At 44.7% G+C, this 26,240-nt stretch overlaps 1 protein-coding gene across 3 annotated transcripts in view; it reads right to left on the reverse strand.

Annotated features, from left to right (window-relative positions):
* The window catches only part of NEBL (nebulette), a 513,560-nt gene extending 510,538 nt beyond the window's left edge, over positions 1-3,022 (reverse strand). The window contains exon 1 of one of the 3 annotated variants that reach the window (XM_033931321.1): positions 2,608-3,022. In XM_033931321.1, the coding sequence (XP_033787212.1) occupies positions 2,608-2,676 (69 nt within the window). In that variant the 5' untranslated portion in view covers positions 2,677-3,022. Of the gene's footprint in view, positions 1-265; positions 582-2,607 lie in introns of those variants that run through there. The other 2 variants (XM_033931319.1, XM_033931322.1) reach the window with 2 other exon arrangements.
* Positions 3,023-26,240: the final 23,218 nt, after the last annotated feature.

The following is a 26,240-nucleotide window of genomic DNA, read 5'->3' on the forward strand; positions in this document are numbered from 1 at the left end:
GCGCTGGCCAAAAACTACCGCCTGCTTAAAAGGAGGCGGTAGCGACTAGCGCGTCTGGCGGTTTAGCGCACGATATTACGCACGTTAAACCGCTAACCCGCCTTCGTAAAAGGAGCCTTTAGTTGCGTTAAGTCACCATTTTGCGTTTTCATATTTTAAAAGGCACAGATGTACATTATAAGGTTTCCTCCTTTTTTTCTTTTTTGTCTATCGAGAAATCCCCTTTCAGTGGAGCAGCAGGTGCCGGCATGGGCGAAGCACTCACCTTATCCAAGCAGTTGACTTTTTCGGTGGGGTAGACGACCCTGCCGCACCGGGCGCACTGGGGGTTCATCCTCGCAGCCTTTTTGAATAGGTCACAAAAGGAATGCAAATAAACAAGCAAACCAACCCCCAAAAAAGAAGAGAAAAAAAAAATGGTCCCCTAGAAAGAAAACACCAAAGCTTCCCGAGAGCTGTCACTTCAGCATCAGGCACCAGCAAGCTTTAAGAGGAAGTGTGCAGCAATCCCAGCTCCTTTGCTCTGTAATCCGCCCTTTCCTCAGCTCACTGAAGGTGTGGGGATGACTCAGGGAAGAGAGGAGTCGCTCTGCTGCTTCGTCCCTTCTCCCGGGCTGCGCAGTGGAACGAGCCAAAAGCCCGGCAAAGAGTGCAGCGGCCCAAAGCGGATGTTTTAATACTCCACAGCCCCGCCGACAGCTCTGTCCAGTTCCTTTTACACTGCAGGGGGAGGAGCAGCGCTGCCAAAGCTTGGAAATAGCCCCGATTGAGACTCAGCCCCTCTCGCCTCCCACAATCAAAGAAAAAAAAAAAAAAAGGTCCCTGCAGTTCCTCCAATGCAAGGCCATGAAATAAAGGGGATGGGGGTTGCTTAAAAGAAATGAGCCAAAAGCCGACAGAAAAAGAAACCTCAATTTAAAAAAAAAAAAAGCATTGCTCGAAGAAACGGGATGGGGGAGGGGGGTACAGTTTCTGCGAGTTCAGGCCGACTAGCTGAGCTGCACCTGGCAAGGCTTCCGAGAGTCAGAGCTGCTCAGCAAGCTACAGGGAAGGGAGAAGTAGGAGGGAAGCGAGGAGAGGTCCGCGCCACTTGTAGTCTCTGGCTCCGACAGACCTCTATGACAATTTAGCTCTGATGGATCCTAACCTATGCTGAGACTAAAAGTGGCGCGGACCTGATTTTTAAGGATGTGCAGTTCAGATCCGTGAGGTCCACGAGGTCAGATGCACTGCAGACCTTTGCACACATTTTTTTAACCCACCCAAACACCCCAGCTATTTGTCAACCAGTAGCCACGGTGTGCCTCCTCCTTCCTTAGCCATTAGGGAAGGTAGAGCCGGGGGCCTTTGCTGAGCGTGCAGGGAAAGCAGTGGAATAAACTAAAAGGCGGACTTGTCAATGCACGGATCTCAGATTTTTAAGGACGTGGGGTTTTAGATCTGCGAGGTCCGTGTTTTACCCCTTCCCGCGAGGAAGCAAGTAACAGTCCTGAAAACCACAGGGACTCTAGAGAACAGTCAGCCTGGACTTTGATGCACTGCAACGATGGAAATTTCCAAACAGCTGATTTGACCAGATATATGGCTCTTTGGAAATTGCCCTCATGAGGTGCATCGTAAATAAAGAGTCATATTTAAATGATAATGTCTAATTATGCGTTTTGAAGGAGTGTTCTGGGAGATGTGGCAATGAGATGATGATAATTATTGAGTTTATCAAGCTCTCGGGGGATGCCTAGAGGTCTTGAATTAATTGAGAGCGATGCAAAGGTGATGTTTTCGCCTAGGGCAACGGATCCTGCAACCTTCCCTTCAGCTTGTTCCGCAACTGCTCCTTCCAGGCTCAAAGGGGGGAGAGGGTTGACAAAATCAAGACCACAGGAGCCAGTGAGTGATCCGCACCCAAATCATTGTACAAGCTGCTTCATTTCTGCCGGGGGAGAGGTAATTTTGCATTTTTGAAATGTTAGTGCTTATTATCAAGGCTGCTTGCCGGCACAAAACCACCACAGCATGGAGCTGATTTCCAGCCCAAGAGCATCACTTCACCTAACTGGAAAATAATCCCCCCTATGGGGTTTGTATTATTTGTCCCAGTTGCAGGTAGAGTGGAGTGATGCAAAGTGAAGAATCTGGCAAGATAAATCCCAAGACATTTCGGATTATGCAATTCCCCCCCCCCCCCCCGGGCAAAAACACCAAAAGCTGTGACTAGGCAGGGGGGGGAGGGGAAGTGGGCGATCCCTCAACCAGATGCTACCAATAGCAACTCCCCGCTTCTGTGTTTATTTAGCAATGCGTCAACCCCAGTATGTCCAGGTCCACTGTCACGCTGCTGCCTCTTTTCTTAAGGTGATCAGTCTCCAAGAATACAATTATTATATTCATGCCAGTTTGCCCAAGCAGAGGAGAATGCCTGCAAGCAAACCTCTATCATAATGGAGAAAGGAAGGGGGGGGGGGGGGAAGTCTTATTTTGGTCTCACATGGATGTCCCATATTTTCAAACGGCACAAATACATACTATAATCCCCTTATGTGTCTGTGTGAAATCTTTCATTAGAGTAGCAGGTCAGCCGGCCCGGGTGAAGCGCTCCTCAGTCCTCACCTTATCCAAACAATTGATTTTTTCCGTGGGGTAAACGACCCTGCCGCACCGGGCGCACGGGGGGTTCATCTTCTCAGCCTGTTGGGACAGGTCGCAGGTGGCACACGAAATTTTAAAAACCAAAACCCAAAAAGAACAAGAAATCAGCTGTCAGATGCAGCCCGGCCGCTTTAAGAAGAGTGCAGTTCGGGTGAGCAAGGCGAGGCCGCTCTGACTGCAGCAATCCCGACTCTCCTTTGCTCTGGAATCCGCCCTTTCTCGGCTCACTGAAGGTTTGGACTGAAAGAGAGACTAAGTCTCCCGCTGTGTCTTCCCTTGTCCCGAACTGCCCGGTTTAACAAACCAAGCAAAAGCTGCAAACCGCAAAAAGTGGCAGCGAGCATCAGTCGACAGTAAGATCTAAGGGGGTGGGGCTGGGGGAAGGAAAGGGAGGAGGGGTGGGCGTGCCACTTGGGGCTGGGAGGGCGGAATCGAGAAAGAAGAGGCGGAGCCATAGAACTGTTCCGTTTCACAGAAATGGTTATCCTTATAGCATTTGTTTTCATAACATTCAGTAGATTTTGGTGCCAGGCTTCAACCTTTTCTAGAAAAAAGCTGGCCATTAACCACCGAGACTATGAATCTGTTAAGGACAATGCCCAAAGGTACAACTGAGTTTTAATATGGCTTATGTGTATCCAACCTTTTCCTGAAATGTGCAGTGTTTCAATATTTATATCAGGCTTTTTTCTTACATGAGTATTCATGTCTCTCCATTAAGCCACTGCATTAGAAAGTAAAAATAAAGGGGCTATTGGGCTAAAAAATCTCTGTTAGTTACCACCCAAAGTTTAGGAATGCCCTCTAGGAGAGCGAATCATATCTACCTGCAAATCAGCCTATATCAGTGGTCTCAAACTCAAACCCTTTGCAGGGCCACATTTTGGATTTGTAGGTACTTGGAGGGCCTCAGAAAAAGTAGTTAATGTCTTATTAAAGAAATGACAATTTTGCATGAGGTAAAACTCTTTATAGTTTATAAATCTTTCCTTTTGGCTAATCTTAATAATAATATTGTAATTTAAAACTAAAGAGACATATGATCAAGAAACTCTTTTATTTTACTTTTGCGATTATGATAAACATACCGAGGGCCTCAAAATATTACCTGGTGGGCCGCATGTGGCCCCCAAGCTGCGGGTTTGAGACCACTGGCCTATATTATGGGTCCTATATGTTACAGTTTTTTTCCTATTTTATTTCATTATTTTAGGCTTACACTAGTTGTTATATATATTTCTACACATGCTTGTATGGTTTATAATTGTGGCTTATGGTTTTTGGCTTTATTCGTTTTATGGCTTTTGTCTGTAATTTATGACTTGATTTTAACAGTATCAATGCTCCCTCTAAGGATTCGCTAGTGCAGGCAAGTTCTTTCTCATAAAAGCAAAAAGTTCTAAAAAAAACAAAACAAAACAAACAAACAAAAAAAGCATTGTGTGAGCAACAAGTTCCAAAACCCAACAATGTTTGCAAGTATTTTTGTGAGTGACGCTCTTAAGATTTATAAGCGCTTGCTCATGTGCTCAGCTTAGAGGGAACATAGCAGTATTTATTTTACAGCTTTATTTCACATGATATACAGTGTTCCCCCACAAATTCACAGTTCACGAATCACAGACTCGCTCATTCGCGGTCTGCTCCAACCTCCTCTTCCTGTAGTAAAGTCGGGCTATACCAATCAGGAGCTGCATGTCAATGCAGCTGCTGATTGGTATAGCCCGACTTTATTACAGGAAGAGGCAGTTGGAGCAGACCGCAAATGATTTTTTTCTCCCACTGGCGCTCCAGCTGCCCTCTCCTGTCTCCCCTGCCTTTTGACAGGTGAAAAACTGCAGTCACGGTTTTTCAAAATTCACAGGGGTTCCTGGAACGGAACCCCTGCGAATTTTGGGGAAGTACTGTATTGCTTCTGAGCTGTTACGTGGTGGCCGGCACCAAAAACGCTAGTGCAGCTTTGTAAAAGAGGGGGGGGGGGGTAAAAAAAAGAAAACACTTCTCCCTCCGTATTCACGGTTTCAGCAATCGTGGTTTTGATTATTCACAGTTTTTAGCTTGCTGGCTCCTCCCCCCAAATTACATCAGCTTCCATAGAGAAATCGCCGATTCCAAGCATTTACAGAGAAAATCACCAATTCCCAGCACTTTCTTTGCTGTGTTTTGCCTTTCCTTCAGGAACAGGCCCGGTCTCCCTCCATGTTATTTGCGGTTTCACCATATTCATGATGGTTTTTAATAGAAAACAGCAAATAGCAAATGAAAAAGTTATTCGCGGTTTTTCTGTATTTGTGGTTCTGTTAATCCCTTATCACAGCGAATACGGAGGTAGAAGTGTAATTCTTGATTTTCCTTCTAAGAATCCCGCACCTCTCAAGTTCACATTCTCAAAGCAGCTAATACATTCCCCCTTTCAGTTTTATCACACAAATTCTCTCAATGAAATGATAGAGCTGCCATGTATTTTAACTTTAACTAAACAATGATAAGAGTTTTTTGTAGCATGGGCCAGTGGGGTAAATGTGCTGATGCTCATAGAATTCCTATGAGGATAGGAGCATTTACCTCACCAGCCTGGGCTAAAAACCTCCAGCACCATTTAATAATAATAATAATAATTTTATTTTTATATACCGCCAAAGCCATGATAGTTCGAGGCGGTTTCCAACAAGAGGCGCTGGACAATCAGTGAAGTAGTTACAATACCAAGAGATCAAAGTAGTTACAATAAAAATTTGAAGAAGTTACAAAGCCTTTGGTTACACAATGTGGGAATATCGAATACATGTGAATAAGAGTTCAGGAGAAGATTTAAGAGTTCTAGGTTACAAATCGGTTAAACAAGTTGGTTTTAACTTGTTTTCTGAAGTTAAGATAGGATGAGGAGTGCTTGATGATGATGCCTAGCCAGCCGTTTTGTTGACTTGCTTGGAAGGCTAGTGTTCTGTCAAGGAATCTTTTGTATTGGCAGGTTTTTATTATAGGATGGCTGAACATATGAATTCTGCATGAAGGCCTGGTGGTGCAATCCAATTTAAAATGGGAGGCCAGGTATAGGGGGGCCATACCGAGAATAGATTTGAAACAAAGGCAGGCAAATTTGAATAGCACTCTTGCTTCTAGAGGCAGCCAATGAAGTTTATGATAGTAGGGGATTATGTGATCCCATTTTTTTATGCCAAAAATCAGTCGTACTGCTGAATTTTGTATGATTCGGAGTCTTTGAATGGTTTTTTTGAGGGACCCCAAATAGATGATGTTACAGTAGTCAAGCAGGCTTAAGATGGAGGATTGTACCAGTAGGCGAAAGGAAGCTGCTTCGAAGAATTTTCTGATGGTTCTAAGTTTCCATAGTGTCGAGAAGCCTTTTTTGATCAGTGACTCTGTGTGGATGTCTAGAGTGAGGTAACGGTCTAGCGTCACTCCCAGGATTTTTATGGAATCGACAATAGGGAAGACCTGTCCGTTTAGGGAGATGGAAGTATCTTTGATTTTGTCATTCGGGCTCGCCAGGAAGAATTTGGTTTTTTCAGTGTTGAGTTTCAGTTTGAACTCGGTCATCCATGACTCAATTTGCTTTAATGTTAATGCTAGATGATTCTGCGTCTCGGGAGTCAGGTTTGTTAGAGGATGGACTATGGTGATGTCATCCGATTAGATGTAAAATTTGATTTTTAATTTTTGCAGTAAGTTCGCCAATGAGGCAAGGTAGATGTTGAACAGGGTAGGGGATAAGGTCCCTGTGGGACTCTGCATGGGTTTACCCAGCTGGAGGATTGATTGTTATCACAATGGACTTGGTACTAGCATTTTGACAGGAAACCTTGGAACCATTTCAATACATTATCGGTGAGTCCAATTGATTCCAGTCAGTTAGGATGGTATGATCGACTAAATCGAAGGCACTACTCAAGTCCAGCTGAAGGATTAGTGCACTAGAGCCTTGGCTGAATAGATTCAGGAGGGAATCCAACAATGAAGCAATGACTGTTTCCGTGCAAAAGTAAAGATCAAAACACGTCTGAAAAGGTAACTATTCTTCTGATGCAAACTTGACCCCTTTTAGTACTGTAATGAAACTCTCTAAGACAGAATTGTCCGTTCAGTTTTTTTGCATTTAAACTGTTCTGAGCTATTGTATTTGGGTTTAAATTAATTCAGATAATCCTCAGACCCACTAAATAGACTCTGTCAGGCTTCAGTTAAGAGACCCAAATTCTGGTGGCTCCTGTCAGATTAGTAATGCAATACATTTTTTTTTCCTTTCTCAAATTAAATTTAATTTTAGAAATAATGTAACAGTTAACCTTGTAATTCCAGATTTTAACTTTGAACACAAGTTTTCTGACCCTAAAGGTCTCCTGCTTTAATCAATGGCTCCAACAATAATCATAGTGACAGCATTTGTATCAGCTGTCAGCACATTGGCCAGCAATTTCTCTCTAGTGATTTAAACAAGTTGTCTGCTCATAAAATATTTTTTTCACACTTGGCCACCATCCACAAACCTAGAGCCTTTTCTTCTCCCGTGTAAAGCCACTTTAACTAACAGTAACTTTTGCTCAATTATACACAATCAAAACAGGCTCACACTGTTCACTTTCGGCTCAAAAATCACTTTTACAAACTTTTCTCTCATTAGCAGTCACTGCACCACAACCTCACTCAATCAGCTTGCCCTCCCAACTAACTTTAAAAAGCAGTTTAGAATGTTAAGCAGCCCTATCCTGCTGCAGCCGTAATCCAGTGCCAGGCTGCATCCCCATACCAATTAATCCAGTGATGAGTGTTCCCAAGTAAAAACTACTTAAAATAAAATGGAATCTCTTCCCCAGCAGTTTTCTTACCTTGCCAGGTTTTCTCTCTGCTCCTCTCTTCAATGTCTCTACTGAATGTCTTCATATGGGTTCCAAACTGTCCCAAAATGAGATTTTCTCTGTGCACATACATGCCACCCAAATGCACACCTAACCCAAGGTCTAGCAGCCTGAGCCCGCGAACCCTGCAGCCACTGCCAACTGCTTCTTCCACGGATGCCTCTGATAAGCCCAATTTCACCCACATCTCCACCTGCACACTTCAGTTCCTTATACTACCTTCTGAAAGTCCAGCTCCTGCGCAGACAAGCACACAACACTTCTGGGTTTGTGGGAAGGCTCCTGTTTCCAGCTCTCTATGCCTTCATGGCCCTACCTGCCTGGCTCATGCAGCCTTCATTAAGCCCGTGGACCCAGAGGGCAGCTGACACTTGTGGCTCTGTTGCATTTCTGGGCCCACTGGTGTCTCTGCCCTTCCTCAAACTGTTAGTCACAGGCCCCAGACAGCCAGAGAGCAGCCCCAGAGCAGCATTGGTCTTTAAATCTTGAAGTCATCTCTGCCTTCTGCAACGAGGTACTAAGCCCCAATCAGCCTGAGGAAGTTTGTATTTTTAAAAAATCTATTTATAACATCAGTGGTTTGATCCAAGTTTGTTCACTTAAGTGGAGTTTCAATTACACACCAGTATATATAGTGGAATTAATGTAGATTGCTTGAAATGAATCTATTATTACTCTGTGTATGCAGGATTTGCTACAGTATAATGTCTGTGAAGTTACCCATGCAGGCAAGCTGGATATTTAAAAATCAGAAGCTCAGTCAAAGCAGTGTATGTATGTGTATTGATTAGAAAGATTTTCAGCTCAACTTTCCAGGGCTGGATTGCGACTGCAGGGAACTGTTGTACTGCATTCTCTGTGCTGTAGTGAGACTGAATGTGAAGGATTTCTTGATTAATGAGCTTCTGAGAGGGAAATCATAGGAAATACTGATTGAGAGTAAAAATATAAAATTATTGAAAGAATCAAAGCAGGGTTGTATTCGAATTTGAAGATTCTTAAACTGAAGTGACTGTTGAGAGACAGTGAGCCAGATTTGGTTCTGCTCACATCCCCACTGCTGTTTCAGGGTTTATCACATGTAAATACAGAAATAAGACATGCAGTCACATATAAATAGAACTTAACCAGCATATTAATGTGAGTGGGAGAGAGAGTAAACTCAGGAAGTATAATAGTGAACTGAAAGGGAAGGGGCAAGACAGGGTATCTCAATTATCTTTTTGCAACATAAAGTCTAATTCCAGAAGTGGGCAAGAAAACTAGATTAGGTATATTCACATATAAGGTAGAGAGATAAGATCTTGCCTTTTTGATTTAAGAACAGTTAGAGTAGTAGGGGAAAAAAAGAAGAGGAAGCCATACCCATCAGAATCCAGATATCCAAAATCTAGTCCTTCAAGCCAGCCAACTCCAGAAATCACTTGGAAGATAAGTGACTGACTTGCACTCTTGAGTAAAAAGTCTACCTTAAGTAGGCCAAGCTATGTGTCACGGAAAAGAAACACCTATAAAATAGAATAATATACAGAGAGAAATAGAGATAGATAGAAAAGAAAAGGATCACATTCAAGAAAAGAGAAATTAAAGTGTTTCTCATATAATATACGAGGGGGTGCTGGAAAGTTCTCAGCCCAACCAAGAAGGGAATGGCGTGGAGCCATGAAACTTACAAGTTATCCCACATATTCATCCCTAAGTTCAACACACTGGGCATATTGTGTCTGAAGCTTCTGAAACCCTTTGAAAAAAATACCCAGATGTCTAGTCACTGAAATACTGCTCTGCTGCTGAATCGCTCGAAACCTGTCAGCCTTTCAAACTCTTTTTAAGGTTTGGAAACAGAAAATAGTCAAAAGGAGCTAGATCTGGTGAGCAGGGTGGATGATCTATGCACCGAAACCACAACTGTGTCCAAACATCCATTGATTTGCCAGCCTTGTGAGCAGGTATATTGATTTGCAAAAAGAGAACTCCTTTCTGCAGTTTCTCTCTCCTTTTTTTCTTTCAGTGCCTCATTTAGTCAGCATAGCAAGTTACAGTAGTGTACTGCATTAACTGTTTGGTCCCTTGGAAGATAGTCGGTCATTACAACATCTTCCTGATCCCAAAACACTGTGGCCATGACCTATCCTGCCGGCTTTTGTATTTCCTTGGCCTTGGAGAGCCTGAGTGCTGCCTTTGCACAGACTGTTGCTTTATCTCAGGATTATAGTGGCATAACCATGTTTCATCAACAGTAACTAGTTGTTCCAAAAAGTTGGCATCAGCTCGCAGAAAATGCTACAAAAACAACTTGGAAGTATCCACTCGACATTGTTTCTTGTCAGCATTCAAACAATTCGGCACCCACTTGGCTGACAGCTTCTGCATACCCAGCTGCTCATGGATTATACACCTAACAAGTTCCCTGGATATCTGTAGTGTCTCAGCAATTGTTTTAGCCAATATTCGCCAATCTGCCAAAATTAGGTCATGGACATGGTCAACAATTTCAGAAGTTGACACTGTTTGAGGCCTCCCACACCTTGCTGCATCTCCAGTTTCAAAGTCTCCATGCTGAAAGTTTGCACACCACTTCTTCACTGTGGAGTATGATTAAGGTGACCATTTATTTTTTTCATCAAAAGGGGACATCTATTAATTGTCAGTCCCGCCCCCAATCCCGCCCTAGTCCCGCCCCAATCCCACCCTAGCCCCGCCTCAACCCTGCCCTAGCCCCTCCCCCAATCCCGCCCCAAATTTCTTCCATTCATTTTTCATGTACACATAATATCTTCATATTAATTCATAATGGTAACCTCAAAATTAAAAAAAAACTACAAAGCACACTATACGCAGAGAAAATGTTAATTATCATTTGGGGTTTTCAAAGATGTCAAGGCAAATGACTTTAAAATATGCAATGTCACCTCAGTAACTATAGAAAAATAGACAAATATAGTGCAAAATATAGACAGCAGATATAAATTCTCAAAACTGACAGGTTTTGATCACTAAATTGAAAATAAAATCATTTTTCCTACCTTTGCTGTCTGGTGATTTCATGAGTCTCTGGTTGTGTTTCCTTCTTACTATGTATCCTTTCTTTCATTTCTTTCTTTCTGCACTCAGGCACAACAATTGTCCCTTTCTAGTCCCTCCCTCCTTCCTTCCTATGTCCTTAGTGCCCCCAGTGCCTCCTTCCCATATCCATAGTGCCCCCCAGTGCCTCTGTCCTGTGCCCCCCAGTGCCTCCTTCCCATGTCCATAGTACCCCCAGTGCCTCTGTCCTGTGTCCTTAGTGCCACAGTGCCTCTTTCCAATGTGCATAGTGCCCCCAGTGCCTCTGTCCTTAGTGCCCCAGTGCTTCCTTCCCATGTCCATAGTGCCCCCAATGCCTCCTTCCCATGTCCATAGTGCCCCCAATGCCTCCTTCCCATGTCCATAGTGCCCCCAATGCCTCCTTCCCATATCCATAGTGCCCCCAGTGCCTCCTTCCCATGTCCCTAGTGCCCTCAATGCCTCCTTCCCATGTCCATAGTGTCCCCAGTGCCTGTCCTGTGTCCATAGTGCCCCCAATGCCTCTTTCCCATGTCCATAGTGCCCCCAGTGCCTGTCCTGTGTCCTTAGTGCCCCCAGTGCCTACTTCCAATGTCCATAGTGCCCCCAGTGCCTGTCCTGTGTCCCTAGTGCCCCCAGTGCCTCCTTCCTATGTCTTCTCTTGCCTTTGTCCCTCCCCCCGAAGCCAGCTGCCTGCCTACTTCCTTCCCTCTCTCCAGTGCCTGATTCAAAACCCCCCCTGCAGATTCAACCCCCCTGCGATTCAACACTCCCCCCCCCCCCACGGATTTAACACCCTCCCACCCGCAAATTCAACCCCCTGCGGATTCAAACCCCCTGCCTGCCCGCCCATGTACCACCGCAGCCTTCCAGTCTGTCTGCCTGACTGGCCCGAACTTCCTCTCCGACATCAAAATTGACGTCGGGAAGAAGCCAAGAAGCAGCGGCGGCGGCCCAGTGTTTCAATCGGCACGGCAGGGAGGGAAAGTGATCGGCTGTCCTGGTGCCCCGCTCACAGCTTCGGGACACTGTTCCTGAAAACGGGACATTTTTGGTGTCCCGAAGCGGTGGGTTGGGACAACGGGATGGTCGGCCCGAAAATGGGACTGTCCCATTGAAAACGGGACGTATGGTCACCTTAAGTATGATGGGTATTTGTCACTCAATGTTTGCATCATACATTCAGGGATTTCCTTTGGAGTTTTCTTCTGCAGGAACAGGAACTTCATGAAGCTCAGAGTTCCACTCTTGAAAATTCCAAACTTTTCGTTGACTTGGTTCAATCAATGATCTAAAATAAAGTCAAAATATAGCATTACAATATTGCAAATTGGCACTTTGCAAAATAAAATAACACTCTTTTCAGCTACAGTGGCAAAGTAACACTTAGAATTTAGGAATTTGGTTGGGCTGAGAACTTTTCAGCACCCCCTCATAGAAGTTTATGTGATTCATCTGAAAGTTATTCTTTTGCTAACATGTTACCACTTTTGAGTTTTGGAGGAGACACATACCAGTCTGTCCAGATTAAATTCTTATTACCCAGTCTTCAATTTCCCTATTCACTGTATCTGCCTACAGCTTGCCACCTCTTTCCATCACCCCCTCCAGTATTTCACTTTTATCCTCTTCCCCTCATCCAGAATGTGCCATCTTTTATTTATGCCCTCCTTCCATCATGTGCCCTCTTTCTCTACCCCTTCCATCCAGCATCTTCTCTGTCCATGTGCATCCAGCATCTGCCCCCTCTCTCCACTTCCATTGCCTGCTCCCCTCTTTCTCTCTCTCCTACTCACTTCCATTCAGCATCTGCTCCCTTCTCTCCTATCCCCACTTCCATCCAGTATAGGCTCCCCCTCTCCACTAACATCCAATGTCTGCCCTTTCTATCTTTCCATCCACCCCTCTTCCATCAGCATCTGTCCCTTCTCTCTCCCTTCACTTCACTTTCATTAGCATCTGCCCCCTTTCTCTTCCTCCACCCCACTTCCATCTAATATCCTTCTCCCTTCTGTATCTCTATCCCTCTCCCTGCACACCAATTCCATCAACATCTGCACCTTTCTCTCCTTCCACCCCACTTCATCTAATATCCTTCTCCCTTCTGTATCTCTATCCCTCTCCCTGCACACCAATTCCATCAGCATCTGCCCCTTTCTCTCCCTCCACCCCACTTCCATCTAATAGCCTTCTCCCTTCTGTAATTCTATCCCTCTCCTTGCACACCAATTCCATCAGCATCTGTCCCCTTTCTCTCCCTCCACCACTCTTCCATACGAGTCTCCTGATCCCTTCTCCCTCCCTCCACCCCTTGCCATCAAATATCTTGCCCTCTCACCTCCCCACCATTGCTGTATGATTTCCAAAACCAGCAGCAGCGGCTATAAACTTAAATTCAGTCATCATGGGACCTTCCTGCACTTTCTCATGGCTGTCAGCTGTGCTCCATAACAAGGAAGTAACGTCGGAGGGGGTGGCTCAGCAGCTGCAGGGAGACGGAGGAAGGTCCCGCGATGACTGAATTTAAAGTTTACTGCTGCTGCTGCTTGTTCAGGAAAGCAACAGCGGCACAATAGGGCAGGAGGTTCTGGACTCGGTATGCCTGCTGTGTACCCCCTTAGAGCAGGGCAACCCGCCCCTCCCACCCCGCCCTTGGTACACTACTGTTTCTAGGGTTCATGGAGGGCAGGTCTGGGTGGACTGTACTTGCCAGCATGGTAGCCAGTCACTATGACAGAGCTCTGGCTAAAATCTCATACTTTATGCATAGCATAAAATTCTCCTTCATTAGGTAAGAGTAGGGTTACCAGATTTTACGACTGTACAATCTGGACCCATGGCCCTGCCTCCAGGCCCACCCAGCCCTGCTCCATTCTGCCTAAGTCATTCCCCGTTCTGCCCCAGCCTCGGCTCCCCAGCCATGCCCCTCAACCTTTTCTCGTGCTCAGAGCCGCGTCTGGAAGGCATCTGCACATGTGCAGCTGTGACATGATGATGTCACACGCATGAGCACATGCATGTGACATCACTGCATTGCATCTGCACATGCATAGATGCCCTCCCGACGCAGTCCCGAGCTGGAAGTTTTTCAAAACCTGGACAAAGTGCTTGGTTTTGAAAAGCTATTTGGACGCCCAGACATGTCCTCTAAAAAGAGGACATGTCCGGGAAAATCCGGACATCTGATAACCATAGGTAAGAGGATTAAAACTGTGTGGTGGAATAAGGCAGGAAGCCTTCTCAGAATGATCAACAAAGAAGGGCAAGTCTGTCAACCAGACCAATCCACAGCCTCAAGGAAGCAAAGAGTATCTTGGAGGATATCTGATGTTTTCTATCCTACTAAGAGAGAGTTAAAGATAATTTCACAGCACTAAACTATAACTTAGAAAAAATATTTAGCAGCACACACCCCCACACAAATCACTGAAACAAAGGCTCTGTGGTATGTTCAATAGCTATCTTTCTGTGATAAAGAACATAAACATCTCTTCCCACCTTATAACATGACTCAACCAGAGCAGGGCATACAGAATGAGAAATCTGTAGCACAAAAGGACAGCTTCTGAGCCATTGTCTATTGGAAGCATAAAATAAGAGCGTGAACATGTATCATATTCAATGTTTTATCCCACACTTGGGAGTCAGGGTTTAATCTTATAAATGCTTTATCTATTACATTTTTACCATCAGTGTTGATACTTTACTTTTTATTAGCCTAGAATAATATCAGAAAAGAACAGTAGAGAAACCATTTTGGAGACAGGATGTGTTTGAATATGTGTGGCTGATTTACCAGCATAATCTCAAGAAGAGGGCAGCAGATGTATTGGTGGGTGTCTCTCGTCAGTGCTGATGCAATCAGAGTACCTGCAGCCTATATAAAATCTTCACTGCAGTGGCACTCCGCATGGGCTTACAGTTAAAGGGGTATGATCAAAAGAATATGCCCCTTTGGAAAATCTTTGGAGCAGCCTATAACATCAGGTGCTATGGGAGGCTTCACTTTTTTGCTTTGAACTAAGGCCAGAATTCTCCAAAAAACCACGTTAAAAACCAATGGGGCACTGTCACAGGCGTTCTTGTAGCAAACTCAAAAGCGCGAGTCATTCTCAAAAAAATCATGCATGTAAATGAGGTCTGGAAGCAGTAGCGAAGATTCACTAAATTTACATGTGTCGAGTCACCACTGATAGTGATCAGAACATGCACAGGAAAGAGGCGTGAATGTGCGCATGTGCTAAGAAAGCGAAGGAACGCGATAAGCACAGCGTTAGCAGTTCATATTGCAAAGCCCAGCGTGAAAATAAAGCAAGAAAGGAAGGGAGAGGAGGAGAAAAGCAACGTCGGCTTTTAACAAGTGCGCATAAAGCATGCCTTTCTCTCCCAAAAACTACTATAATTCAGGTAAATCCTGTAATTTGTTTTTAATGCAAAATTTTATCATGAATCACTGCCAGAAATGCATAAGAGAAGAGCAACTAAACTGATAAAAGGTATGGAAAATTAGTCATACGCTGACAGGTTGAAAATGCTGGAGTTGTTCTCCCTGGAAAAGCGGAGACTTAGAGGAGACATGATAGAAACCTTCAAAATCCTAAAGGGCATAGAGAGGGTAGACAGGGATAGATTCTTCAGACTGTGGGGAACCACAAGTACTAGGGGTCACTCAGAGAAACTGAAAGGGGACAGGTTTAGAACAAATACTAGGAAGTTATTTTTTACCCAGAGGGTGGTGGACACATGGAACACGCTTCCGAAGGATGTGATAGGCCAGAGCACATTACAGGGGTTCAAGGAAGGTTTGGATAGGTTCCTAAAGGATAAGGGGATTGAGGGGTACAGATAGAACTAGTGGTAGGTTATAGATAGAACTAGAGGTAGGTTATAGAAATAGTCAGAAACCACTTCACAGGTCACGGACCTGATGGGCCGCTGTGGGAGCGGACCACTGGGCGCGATGGACCTCTGGTCTGACCCAGTGGAGGCAGCTTCTTATGTTCTTATGTTATGTTAAGACGCGGGTATCATACACGCGCTCATCTAGGAAATACGGTAAATTTTGAAAATGGAATTTTCAACGTTCTGGCAATTAACACATCCAAATTCCACTTTATGTCATTTTTTAGACATCTCTGTGTTTTCAAAATGAGTTCCGTAGCCTATTTGAAAATGTGTGAGATGGACATCCATGTCCTGGAAATGTTCAGCATGAAAATGTCCAAATGGGAGAAGCATGAGACATGGGTGTCTGCATAGCAGCATTCTTAGAAAATGACCATACAGATATTCGTGCAAATCAGAGGGTCAGTCTAGTAGTTAGAGCAATGGACTATAAACCAAGGGACCCAGGGTTTTTTTTTTTTTAATTCTTTATTGATTTTTAATCTGAAACAGTGCCATACAAATAAAAGAACAATAATTATTACATACCTTGCACTATTAACTGTACAGTCACGACCTGGATGAAAGATCACAAACTTAAACTCAACCCAGACAAAACCAAATTCATCCTACTTGAAAATGACAAAGTCCAAACCATAACCAATTTAGAACTCAACTCAATCAACTATCCCATCCAAACCACCATAAAACTACTTGGCATGACCATAGACAGATGCTGCACCATGCAACCGCAAATAAATAAAACAATACAGAAATCCTTCGCAATCATGAGAAATCTGAGACTAGTCCGGAAATTCTTTGAAAGAACACAATTCCAGCTTATAGTACAATCCCTAATTCTAGGACTGCTGGACTACTGCAACATCCTCTTCCTTCCATGCCCAGCTACTATGACTAGACAACTTAAAACAATCCAAAATACAGCTTTGAGACTCATCTACTCATTGAGAAAACATGACCATATCACAGAAGCCTACATCAACTCACATTGGCTACCAATCCAAGAAAGAATACAATTTAAATTCTACTGCATGTTATTTAAAACCCTAAACGGAGACAGCCCATCCTACCTGAACAACTGCCTCATCCAAGCATCCACTACCAGACACAGAAAAACGCACTCCCCATTCATACCTCCCCCGATCAAAGAAGTAAAACGATCAAAACTACACGACGGCCTCCTAGCCACTCAAGCCGCAAGACTGGACAACCAGATCTCCATCCTTCTGACGACCACCCCAGACTACAAGACATTCAGAAAAGAAATAAAAACAATACTTTTCAAGAAATTCCTGAAGCAGCCATAACATCACGTACTCTTAATAACTCTAAAATTGACAATTGATCTACTCTTTACTTCACTAGTAACAACAATTGTGCTTCCATTGTTACCCCCTTTTAATTCTTTTGTAAGCCGCCTTACACTTAACAACCCGAGAAATGTTAAAAGATCTACTACTTACCTCTCTAGTTAATCAGTAGTTCTCCCATTGTAACCCCCATTTTATTAATCTTTTGTAAGCTGCCTTGAACCGCAAGGTAATGGCGGAATAGAAATCCCTAATGTAATGTAATGTAATATATCAATCAATCAATTTTCCAGTTTTCTACAGTTATTAATAATCTAATATAATAAAATGATAGGCCGCGCATGCGCACTAAAAAAAACGTGTTCCCTGGTCCGTCACGAAAATACGAGTGCGCATGCGCGCCTACAACGTCACCACAGCCTGCTCTCCGTCTCCACCTCACACCGCTGCAGGCCCCACACTCGCAACTCACGCATCCACTGCAGCCTAGCAACTCCGACCACAACCTTCCCCCCTCAACCGTCTATGCCGGCTCAGGCTGGCGCGTTGAGGAGTCAGAATGCAGACCCGGAAGAGCGAAGGAAGCCTCACACTGAGCAACTGTATTTACACTGTGCAACGAGCCTCTGCCACAGTCCCGGGTTCCTCTCAGCCACCCTTCTCGTGGTCTGGCCGGCTACCTTAGTCCTTTGCCGCCGCCGCCGCCACCCCCTTCCCTTCCCACGGTCGACAAAACTCTTGCCTCCAGCAGCCGCCGCAGCACTGTAAACACGCTGCTTTGCGGCCTCTACTGCCTTCATTTGCTCTTCCGTTTCTCTGATGACGTCATCAGGGACACTGAAGAGCAAATCGGGCCAGTAGAGGCCGCGAAGCAGCGTGTTTACAGTGCTGCGGCGGCTGCTGGAGGCAAGAGGTTTGTCGACCGCGGGAAGGGAAGGGGGTGGCGGTGGCGGCAAGGGACTAGGGGAGCTGTTCAGACCGCGAGAAGAGAAAATCGCGTGGGCCACGAAGAGACAGGGAGGAACTGGGAAGAGGGAAAGGGGCCTGCTTTGGGGTAAGGGTGTGCTTGGAGGCACACAGCTTTGCTTGGGGGGGAGACAGAAGGGGGGCCACGGAGAGACAGGGAGGAACTGGAGCTGGAGAGGGAAAGGGGCCTGCTTTGGGGAAGGGCTGTGCTTGGAGGCAGACAGCTTTGCTTGGGGGGGAGACACAAGGGGGACCACAGAGAGACAGGGAGGAACTGGAGCGGGAGAGGGAAAGGGGCCTGCTTTGGGGGAGGGGTGTGCTTGGAGGCAGACAGCTTTGCTTGGGGGGGGAGACAGAAGGGGGGCCACCGAGACACAGTCAGGGAGGAACTGGAGGGCCAGAGGGAAAGGGGTCTGCTTTGGGGGAGGGGTGTGCTGGGAGGTAGATAGCTTTGCTTGGGGGGGAGAAAAAATGGGGGGCCACGGAGAGACAGTCAGGGAGGAATTGGAGGGGTAGAGGGAAAGGGGTCTGCTTTGGGGGGGAGGAGTGTGCTGGGAGGCAGACAACTTTGCTTGGGAGGGGAGACAGAAGGGGGACCACGGAGACACTGTCAGGGAGGAATTGGAGGGGTAGAGGGAAAGGGAGCTGCTTCGGGGAAAGGGGTGTGCTGGGAGGCAGATCATTTTGCTTAGGGGGGGAAGACAGAAGGGGGGCTACGGAGAGACAGGGAGGAACTGGAGGGAGAGAGGGAAAGGGGGCTGCTTTCTAGCATCCGTTAATGTAACGGGCTTAAAGACTAGTATAACATAATATACAATATGTAGTGAAGAAATAAAGTTACCCAAACATAACTCTCAATATTTATTTCCCTCCCTCCCCCCCTTGATGTGTAAAGGTAAATGAGCAGAAGAAAAGAGAAAATAAATAAACCCAATTTCAAATTCCACTTTAACTCTTTCTTTTTGTAATTGTGTGCCCTTCAAGAACAGAAAAATACCTACTGTTTCCTACTACACCTGAATGTACTCCACTTCAATAGCTTCAGGCTTGCAAGTGGTTTGTTTATTTAGGTATAGTTGGTATTTTTCTGTTTCTGGAGGATTGCCAATTTTTTTAAAAAACTGAATTGGGATTTGACCTGGATCGCTTGATTTAGGCCTGGATGCACTAATGGTCGCTAATACCAAGTGGGCCGCTGTGGGCTGATCCCTTGGCCGATTTTAAAACATTGATCAGTGCTCAAAAAACTTTGCATGCACATTAGTTTTGTGGAGGTTGACCTTAATCTCACCCCACCAGTCACTGAGAAAGCAACTTTCACACATGCCATAGCCTGGAGGGGAAGCCTGAACTGTTGAGCTGCAGGGCAACCCTGAAGCAGCCTCCTCCCGCTCAGCTGTTCAGGACAGGAAAACTTATTTTTTTTCTTTTTTTTTTTTTTGTATGTGCTCAGATGTGCGTGTGTGTCACATGCACAATACCTGTGTTCCCCATTTTTAAAAAAAGCAATTCTGGCTCCCCTTGCTGGCAGCTATGGGCCTTCCAATGACAGCTGCCTCCCCATTGACAGCCACTGACAGCTGCAACCCCAGATGACAGCCACCGACATCATGGAGCCTATGAGCATCGAGAGCAGCGTGGGGCATTCAGCGCAACTCCCTGCGCTAAAAAACGCTATCGCAGTTTAGGAAAAAAGGGAGCGGGTATATTTGTCTATTTTTGTATAGTTGTGACTGAGGTGACATTGCATAGAGTCATCTGCCTTGATCTCTTTGAAAAAACCCTAGAATATAAATGATAGTTCATATTTTCAATGCATACAGTGTGCTTTGTGGGTTTTTTTTAAATTTTATTGTTGGTAGATCATTTTGACTTGGCCATTTTAAAAGTAGCTCGCAAGCCCAAAAAGTGTGGGCACCCCTGCACTAGGCTATTCCTTAGACCTGCTTCCTGCATAGTTAAGAAATCCCATAATATTTGAAGCTGTCAGAGCCTGGTATCTTCTTTCAGTTTCACTTTCAGGGGAGGGGATGGAGACCAACAACCACTGGGGGATTAAGCAGATGTCATGCCTTAATCCCTCCAGTCCATAGCTGTACAATCAGAGCACCTTTCCGTAACCTGGATGTTCCTGAAAAGACACGTTTCTTTTCAAACGAGAAAACAACAAAAGCCCAAAGGTTCCACAGGAGCAGAAGGAGTTCCAAAAACAGGTAAAGACTGTGGAATACAATGTTCTTGAAGTGATCTATATTAAATCGATAAAACCAAGTACATCCACTGTAAGGAGCAGCTGACTCAACACGGTCTGTGTTTCGGCTTACACAAGCCTTCCTCTGGGGTTCAGGTCAGTGACTACTCAACCAATGTCAATAATTGGATAAGAATACAAATAAAAACACCTTGCTCGAAAGAAAACCAAAAGTAAAGTTGAGCGGCTGCGATTGACATTTCTTCCCCCTCGGTAATTGCTTTTGCACCTCCAGATTTCAGGCCCTCAACAGTCCTGCCCAAAACACTCTCCCTTTCCTATTTGGACATACTGCAATGTTGGATGTCCTAATTCTGTTTTTGCAGAATCAGAATTTGGATGTTTCAAACACGTGGATGTCCATTTTGACCTTTTGCGACATCAATAATTTATGAATGCTTAGTTTTCCTGTAGAAATGTTGATTTTGCATCTTTTCTCCTGATGCCTTGCCAGGAGGGCAGAGGATTCATTTTATATTTGCTTTTCTAGCATTGACAAAGCTCTTTTGACTGATTTATTGGAGTCATCTGGGGAAGAGACAACTGATGATTGTCTCCTTCAGGCAGACTTCCAACAGGGATATAATACTAATTTTATTTTTTAAGTTTAAAATGATCCTTTCCATGGTCATAAGGTCAATATATTTCCTGATCTCTCCTTTGCTATCCAAGCAATTAGGAGAGAATTTCTTGCATTAAAGACTCAGGGCTCCTTTTACTAAGCCGCGTTAGGGCTTTAACACGCAGAATAGCGTGCGCTACATTGCCGCGCGGGCTAGACCTTAACGCCAGCATTGAGCTGGCGTTAGTTCTAGAAGCATAGCGCGCGGTAATTTCCTGCGTGCGCTAAAAACACTAACGCACCTTAGTATAAGGAGCCCTCAGAGGTTGAGCTGTGGGAAAGGGCTTCTTTTTTTATCCTAGGAAATTTATTGTTAAGCACCAAACAAGATCTTGTGTATTTTTACTTTTGTCTCAGCTGAAAGAATTTACAGAGAGCAATGCTGCCATCAATTCACTGGATCTCTATTTTTGTCTCCTAAGGAGGTTACAAAGAGGAATTAAGAAGCTAGGTCCCTTGATTACCATTTATTTATTTATTTATTTATTAATTCATTCATTCAGTTTTCTATTCCATTCTCCCAAGGAAGCTCATGAATTTATTCAGATACTCAAGCATTTTTCCCTGCTAAAAAATAGTTTTATTTTCCTTATTTTTTATTCATTTTCCTTGTTTTTCCTTTCTCTCATATTGCGGACTTAGATTTTTGAAGTAAATCATGTAGTTATTCTATATTTTCTAGATCTATATTATCATGTAGCTTCTTTCCTGATTATTGTTTTATTTTCTGTTTGCAAACAATGAAATTTAAATTTTTAAAAAAGCAGATATGAATGACTTTGCATTGAAAGGAAATGGGGTTATGGTTTTAGTCCCTGAAGTTTGGCTATGATATAACCCTTAGATATCTGTGTGTAGTAATATCCATATGTGTATCTCATCTGCTTTTCTATTACAGTCTTCAGCTGAACACTATGGATGGAATATTCAAAGGATTTATGCTCTTAACGTTTCAAGCTATGCTTATAAATTGGCCTCTTTGAAAATTACTAGGGCTGCGTGCATAACTTTATACTCAAAATTTCATTAAACTCCCTCCAGTCTGCCGAACAAAATACAACTTGTAGTAAAATAGGGTCATCAGTATTTATAAGAGCCAAGTGATTCCCTAACCTCATTGTGCTACATTGGCAGGCAATATTTTCTGACAGAGTCTGAGCTGTCGTAGCCTTACTTTCCGGTCAGTGCCTGTGCACCAATTGGCTCAGGCACTGACTGGAAAGTAAGGCTTGACAGCACAGATTTCCTCCCCCTCCTCCCCCCCCGCAAATTAAACAAAAAAGACCACCCAAATTGAAGGACAGCAGGAGGGATACCCAATCCTATCCCTCCTGCCACTAGGGTCCTCATTCTCTGACAATGCCCCAACACCCCCAGCAGGAGGGATGCCCATTCCCTCCCACCACCAGTGATCCTCAACATCCCTGACAACCTCCCCTGACACCCTTGGCAGGAGGGGGGCCCACTTCATCCTGCTGCTGGTGGTCCCTGACACCCCCAGCAGGAGGGATGCCCACTCCCTCCCATTGCCAGTGATCCCCGCCCCCAACATCCCCCCAACACTCCCGTACCTTTCCAATTAAGGCCGGCCGGAGGAATGCCTACTCCCTCCGGCTGGTAGGCCTGTCTCTTCAAAATAGCAGGCCTTCCCCTTCCCAGTGCATTCTGGGATGTGCCGTGAAGAGGCCTAAGACTCTGGTTGGCCCAGGTGCTTAAGGCCACTCCTACCTGCAGCTCAGTTGATCAGAGCAGGGAGAGCAGCTTTGACAGAAGGAAGGAGCTGTGCTTAGCCATTGCTCTTCTGAGCACCAATAGCATGCATATAATTTGCATGCTAAATAAAAGTCGCTCCCACTATGGGCACTATGGATTTTACCGGCAAGTTTTGAGAATCTGGCTCTCAGTGTACACTAATCTTTGTCTTCATGGTTAACTGAAACCAGGCCTGGCTTCAAGGATTTAATTTCACAAGCTTCAAATACAAAACCTGGCCTATCTAAATTAAGCTTCAGCCGCTAACACCTGTGTGGTGAAACCATATGCTGGAGGGCGGCTTTTGTCTTCCCTAGGCCTCTCTGGTCTGCCTGAGCTCAGAGATATTATCTGACTGCCTGGACTAGTTCTTCCTGCTCTCCCCTGACTGAACCATGCCCTTTTCTACCTTGTACTGCAAGATTTAGTGTGACTCTGTGATGGGATGTTGTTAAGTGGAATCAGTAATTTCCTGTATACTACATTATACACCCCTTTCAATTTATCATACCAATCTGCTACTACAAATTCCTCCAGAGAATAAACACTCTCCTCTCACTTCAGCTGCCCTATGTACAAAAACCTTCCATATCTACTTTCCTATGCTACCTCACTATTTTTTCTTTATGCCCCTGTTCACATTTGCTCTCCTTCACCAACTGCACTGAATAATAGAACCAACTTTCCAATATTATGTATCAGTAAATATAACCCCTATCTATAATAATAAAATGCTAAGCGTGCATGCGCACTCTTAACGCCGTGTTGCCTGATCTGTAGTTCCATGTCCGGCAGAGTGCACATGCGCACTTACCACACATCTCTCTGTCTCGCAGCGGGCTTGCCGGCTCTGGCCAGACAAAGTTCATTTTTTTGTTCAAAGCCCCCGTCACGGCTCCACTATCGAACCTCACCAGAGTCGGAGAAGACTTCCAACTCTGGCGGGGATCGATAGAGGAGACGCAGCGTCAGCTTTGAACTAAAAAATGAACTTTGGCTGGCTGGAGCTGGCAAGCCTGCTGCGAGACAGAGATATGACTCCCTTACTGCCCCCCCCTTCCCGCGGTCCCGACTACAAATCTGCCGATTCCAGCAGCGTGTGCAGCACTCTACACACACTGCTTTGGGGCCTTCTACTGCCCTGATTTGCTCTGTCGCGTCTCTGATGATGTCATCAGGGACATGCCAGAGTAAATCAGGGCAGTAGAAGGCCCCGAAGCAGCGTGTGTAGAGTACTGAACACGCTGCTAGAATCGGCAGGTTTGTCGGGACCGCGGGAAGGGAAGGGGGAGGCAGTAAGGGAGTCGGCCAGATCGCGGGAAGAGACAGGGGAGGTAGGGGAAACGCTGCTGCAGCAAAGGGAAGTGGTGTGGGGGGAGGGAAATGGAGGGGTAGGGAATGCTGCTGCTGTGCTGCTGCACAGGGAAATGGAGGGCGAGGGAATACTGCTGTGGCTGCTGCACAAGGAAGTGGGGGGAGAGAAATGCTGTTGCATAAGAGGCAGGGAGAGAGACAGATAGATAGAAAGAAAGAAAGACAGACAGCGGGAGGAAGGGAGACAGAAAGAAAAGAAGAAAGACACAGGGGCAGGGAGAGACACAGAAAGACAGACAGACAAAGGGGGCCAGGGAGAGAGAGACAGAAAGAAAGACAGCGGGAGGGAACGAGAGAGACAGAAATAAAGACAGACAGACATATATTCTAGCACCCATTAATGTAACGGGCTAAAATACTAGTTGTCAATAAAATGAAGGGGAAAAAGCTTCAGATGGCTTGAGGAACAAATCCACAATCCTAAGTGAAGTGAGCTAGAGCAAATGCTCTACTTCAAACCATCCATCATAGGCATTTAAAAAAATGTCATTAATCATTGATCTTAGAATAATTTCTATAGACAGTGGGAATTAGAGTATTAAACAAGTCATCTGGATGCTGTTAACATTCCCCGATGGTGGCCAGGATCCGTGGGCAAAGAACTACAAGCTGCCGTGATAGGAGGGGTGGGAAAAGACTTGGAAGACCTCATATTGTTTTTTAAAAGTTTGTGGGTCCCAGCCCAATATTCAGCCAGGGCCCACATAACTCTCTAATGGAGACCCAGGCTGAATATTGGCCAGGCCCACTTAAGCACTCTGCCCGCCCACATTTAGACCCTAATATTCAGTGCCAGTGAATATTGAACATTTGAAAAATGGTGCTAGTGTTAAAAATATTTACAGTATATATTCAATGCTGCTGCTAGATACAAATGCTCAGAGTCCATTATCTTTCCCCTTCAACCGACTGTAAAAGTCTTTGTTCTGTAGACAGATGTGTCTCTTAATTATTGATAAATGTTTCTGCATGTCCATCAGAAGAAGTGTACAATAAAAACAATCAAGTCCTTTAGTGATTTATCTGAATAATTTTATTGATCATGACAAGACTATGAAAGCTGTCCACACAAAGATTTTAATTTCTTGAAAAAGTACAGCACATTGTCTGCTGTTTGCCTGGACCCAGCTTGTTTCAGGAAATGCAGAAGTGTAGAGACAGCTAAGGTTCTTCCTGTTGAACAATATAGAAATCTTTATTTGCTCTGTCAGAGTAAAGGAGTTCTGATCTTTTCTTATCCCCATAGTTTCTAGAGCAGGGGCTGTGTCTTCCTTCCTGATTGATAGTATAGGAGGAGGATCTACTTCAAGGGAAAAGTTGGTCTGGTATAAATACTCTCAGCTTAAGAGGAGGAGGGGTTTCTTGTCTTAGCTCCATTTTCCTGACTACTGCATCTCTCAGAAAGGGGGCCAGGGTTTTGACGCCAAGTCTCCAGTGCAAGGGGAGAGAATTTAGTTATTCATTTCCTGGATGCAGCATCTTCTTACCTACTACGGGAAAGGTCTCTGACTAGCACAGTCTATGACCACAAAGTACTGGGAGTGGGAACCAGCTATAGAGCCGGGAAAGCTGCTGGACTGCTTTATTAAGTGAACAGTGAAATAAAGAGCCAGTCCATCATCACCTCATAAAGAGAGGAGTAAAGGATAAAGGAAAACAAGTGTTTCACAATCCAGTCTGAGAAGGAGAAAGCAGGGACTAGAGAGAGTTCAGGAAAATCAGTAAAGGCAAAGCCTCCAACATCAGACATTCCTGTGGAGCGAGTCAACTTTATATTGAGCCTAGTAACGAGGAATAGAGATTAAGGAGGGGAGAATTCATCAAGCAGCATTAGGACCTTAAATCGTATTACTTGGGCCTTAACACGACTTAAAAAGCCCTAATGCTTTTTGACCCAAAATACCACAGCAATAAATAAGTTACAATGGGTTAGGAAGTAATGAGATGCAAAATATGCAAATCTATGTTTTTGCATCACATTACAATTGTAATGACTCTCCCTGAGTATATCATCGGTTAAACCATTTCCAGACGGACTCTCAATTCTTCATGCAAATGTTCTTTAATGCAGACTTAAAACCAAAGAAAAGGAACACATAGTTTGTTGCTTGTACAAAATTGTGGCTCTTGCCAATGGCCACCCTCTACCACTGTTTGTTTCCTCCAGTAGCACTGCAACCTTTGCACTTCCCGCTTCTTCACCCTCAATTCCTCATTAAACCAAGGAGCACTTCCATCTCCAGCTCAACTCATCCAACACCCTATAGTAGCACAAGCAAGAGTGTAGGCACACAGCCTCAACAGAAAGCCATTCGGAGAGGTGAAAGTAAAATGAAACACTTTCTATTCAAAAGAATATTAAAGCCTTGGTAACTAAGAATAACAGTCTCTTTGAATTCAATAATAATCTTCCTAAAGTCCTGCAATCTCAGGGCTAGATTCTCGAAACTTACCATACCCGTAATTCCCTGCCTTAGGGACTGGGAAGAGTATTT

The sequence above is a fragment of the Geotrypetes seraphini genome, chromosome 2, assembly GCF_902459505.1.
Source record: "Geotrypetes seraphini chromosome 2, aGeoSer1.1, whole genome shotgun sequence".
Classification (NCBI taxonomy): Eukaryota; Metazoa; Chordata; class Amphibia; order Gymnophiona; family Dermophiidae; genus Geotrypetes; species Geotrypetes seraphini.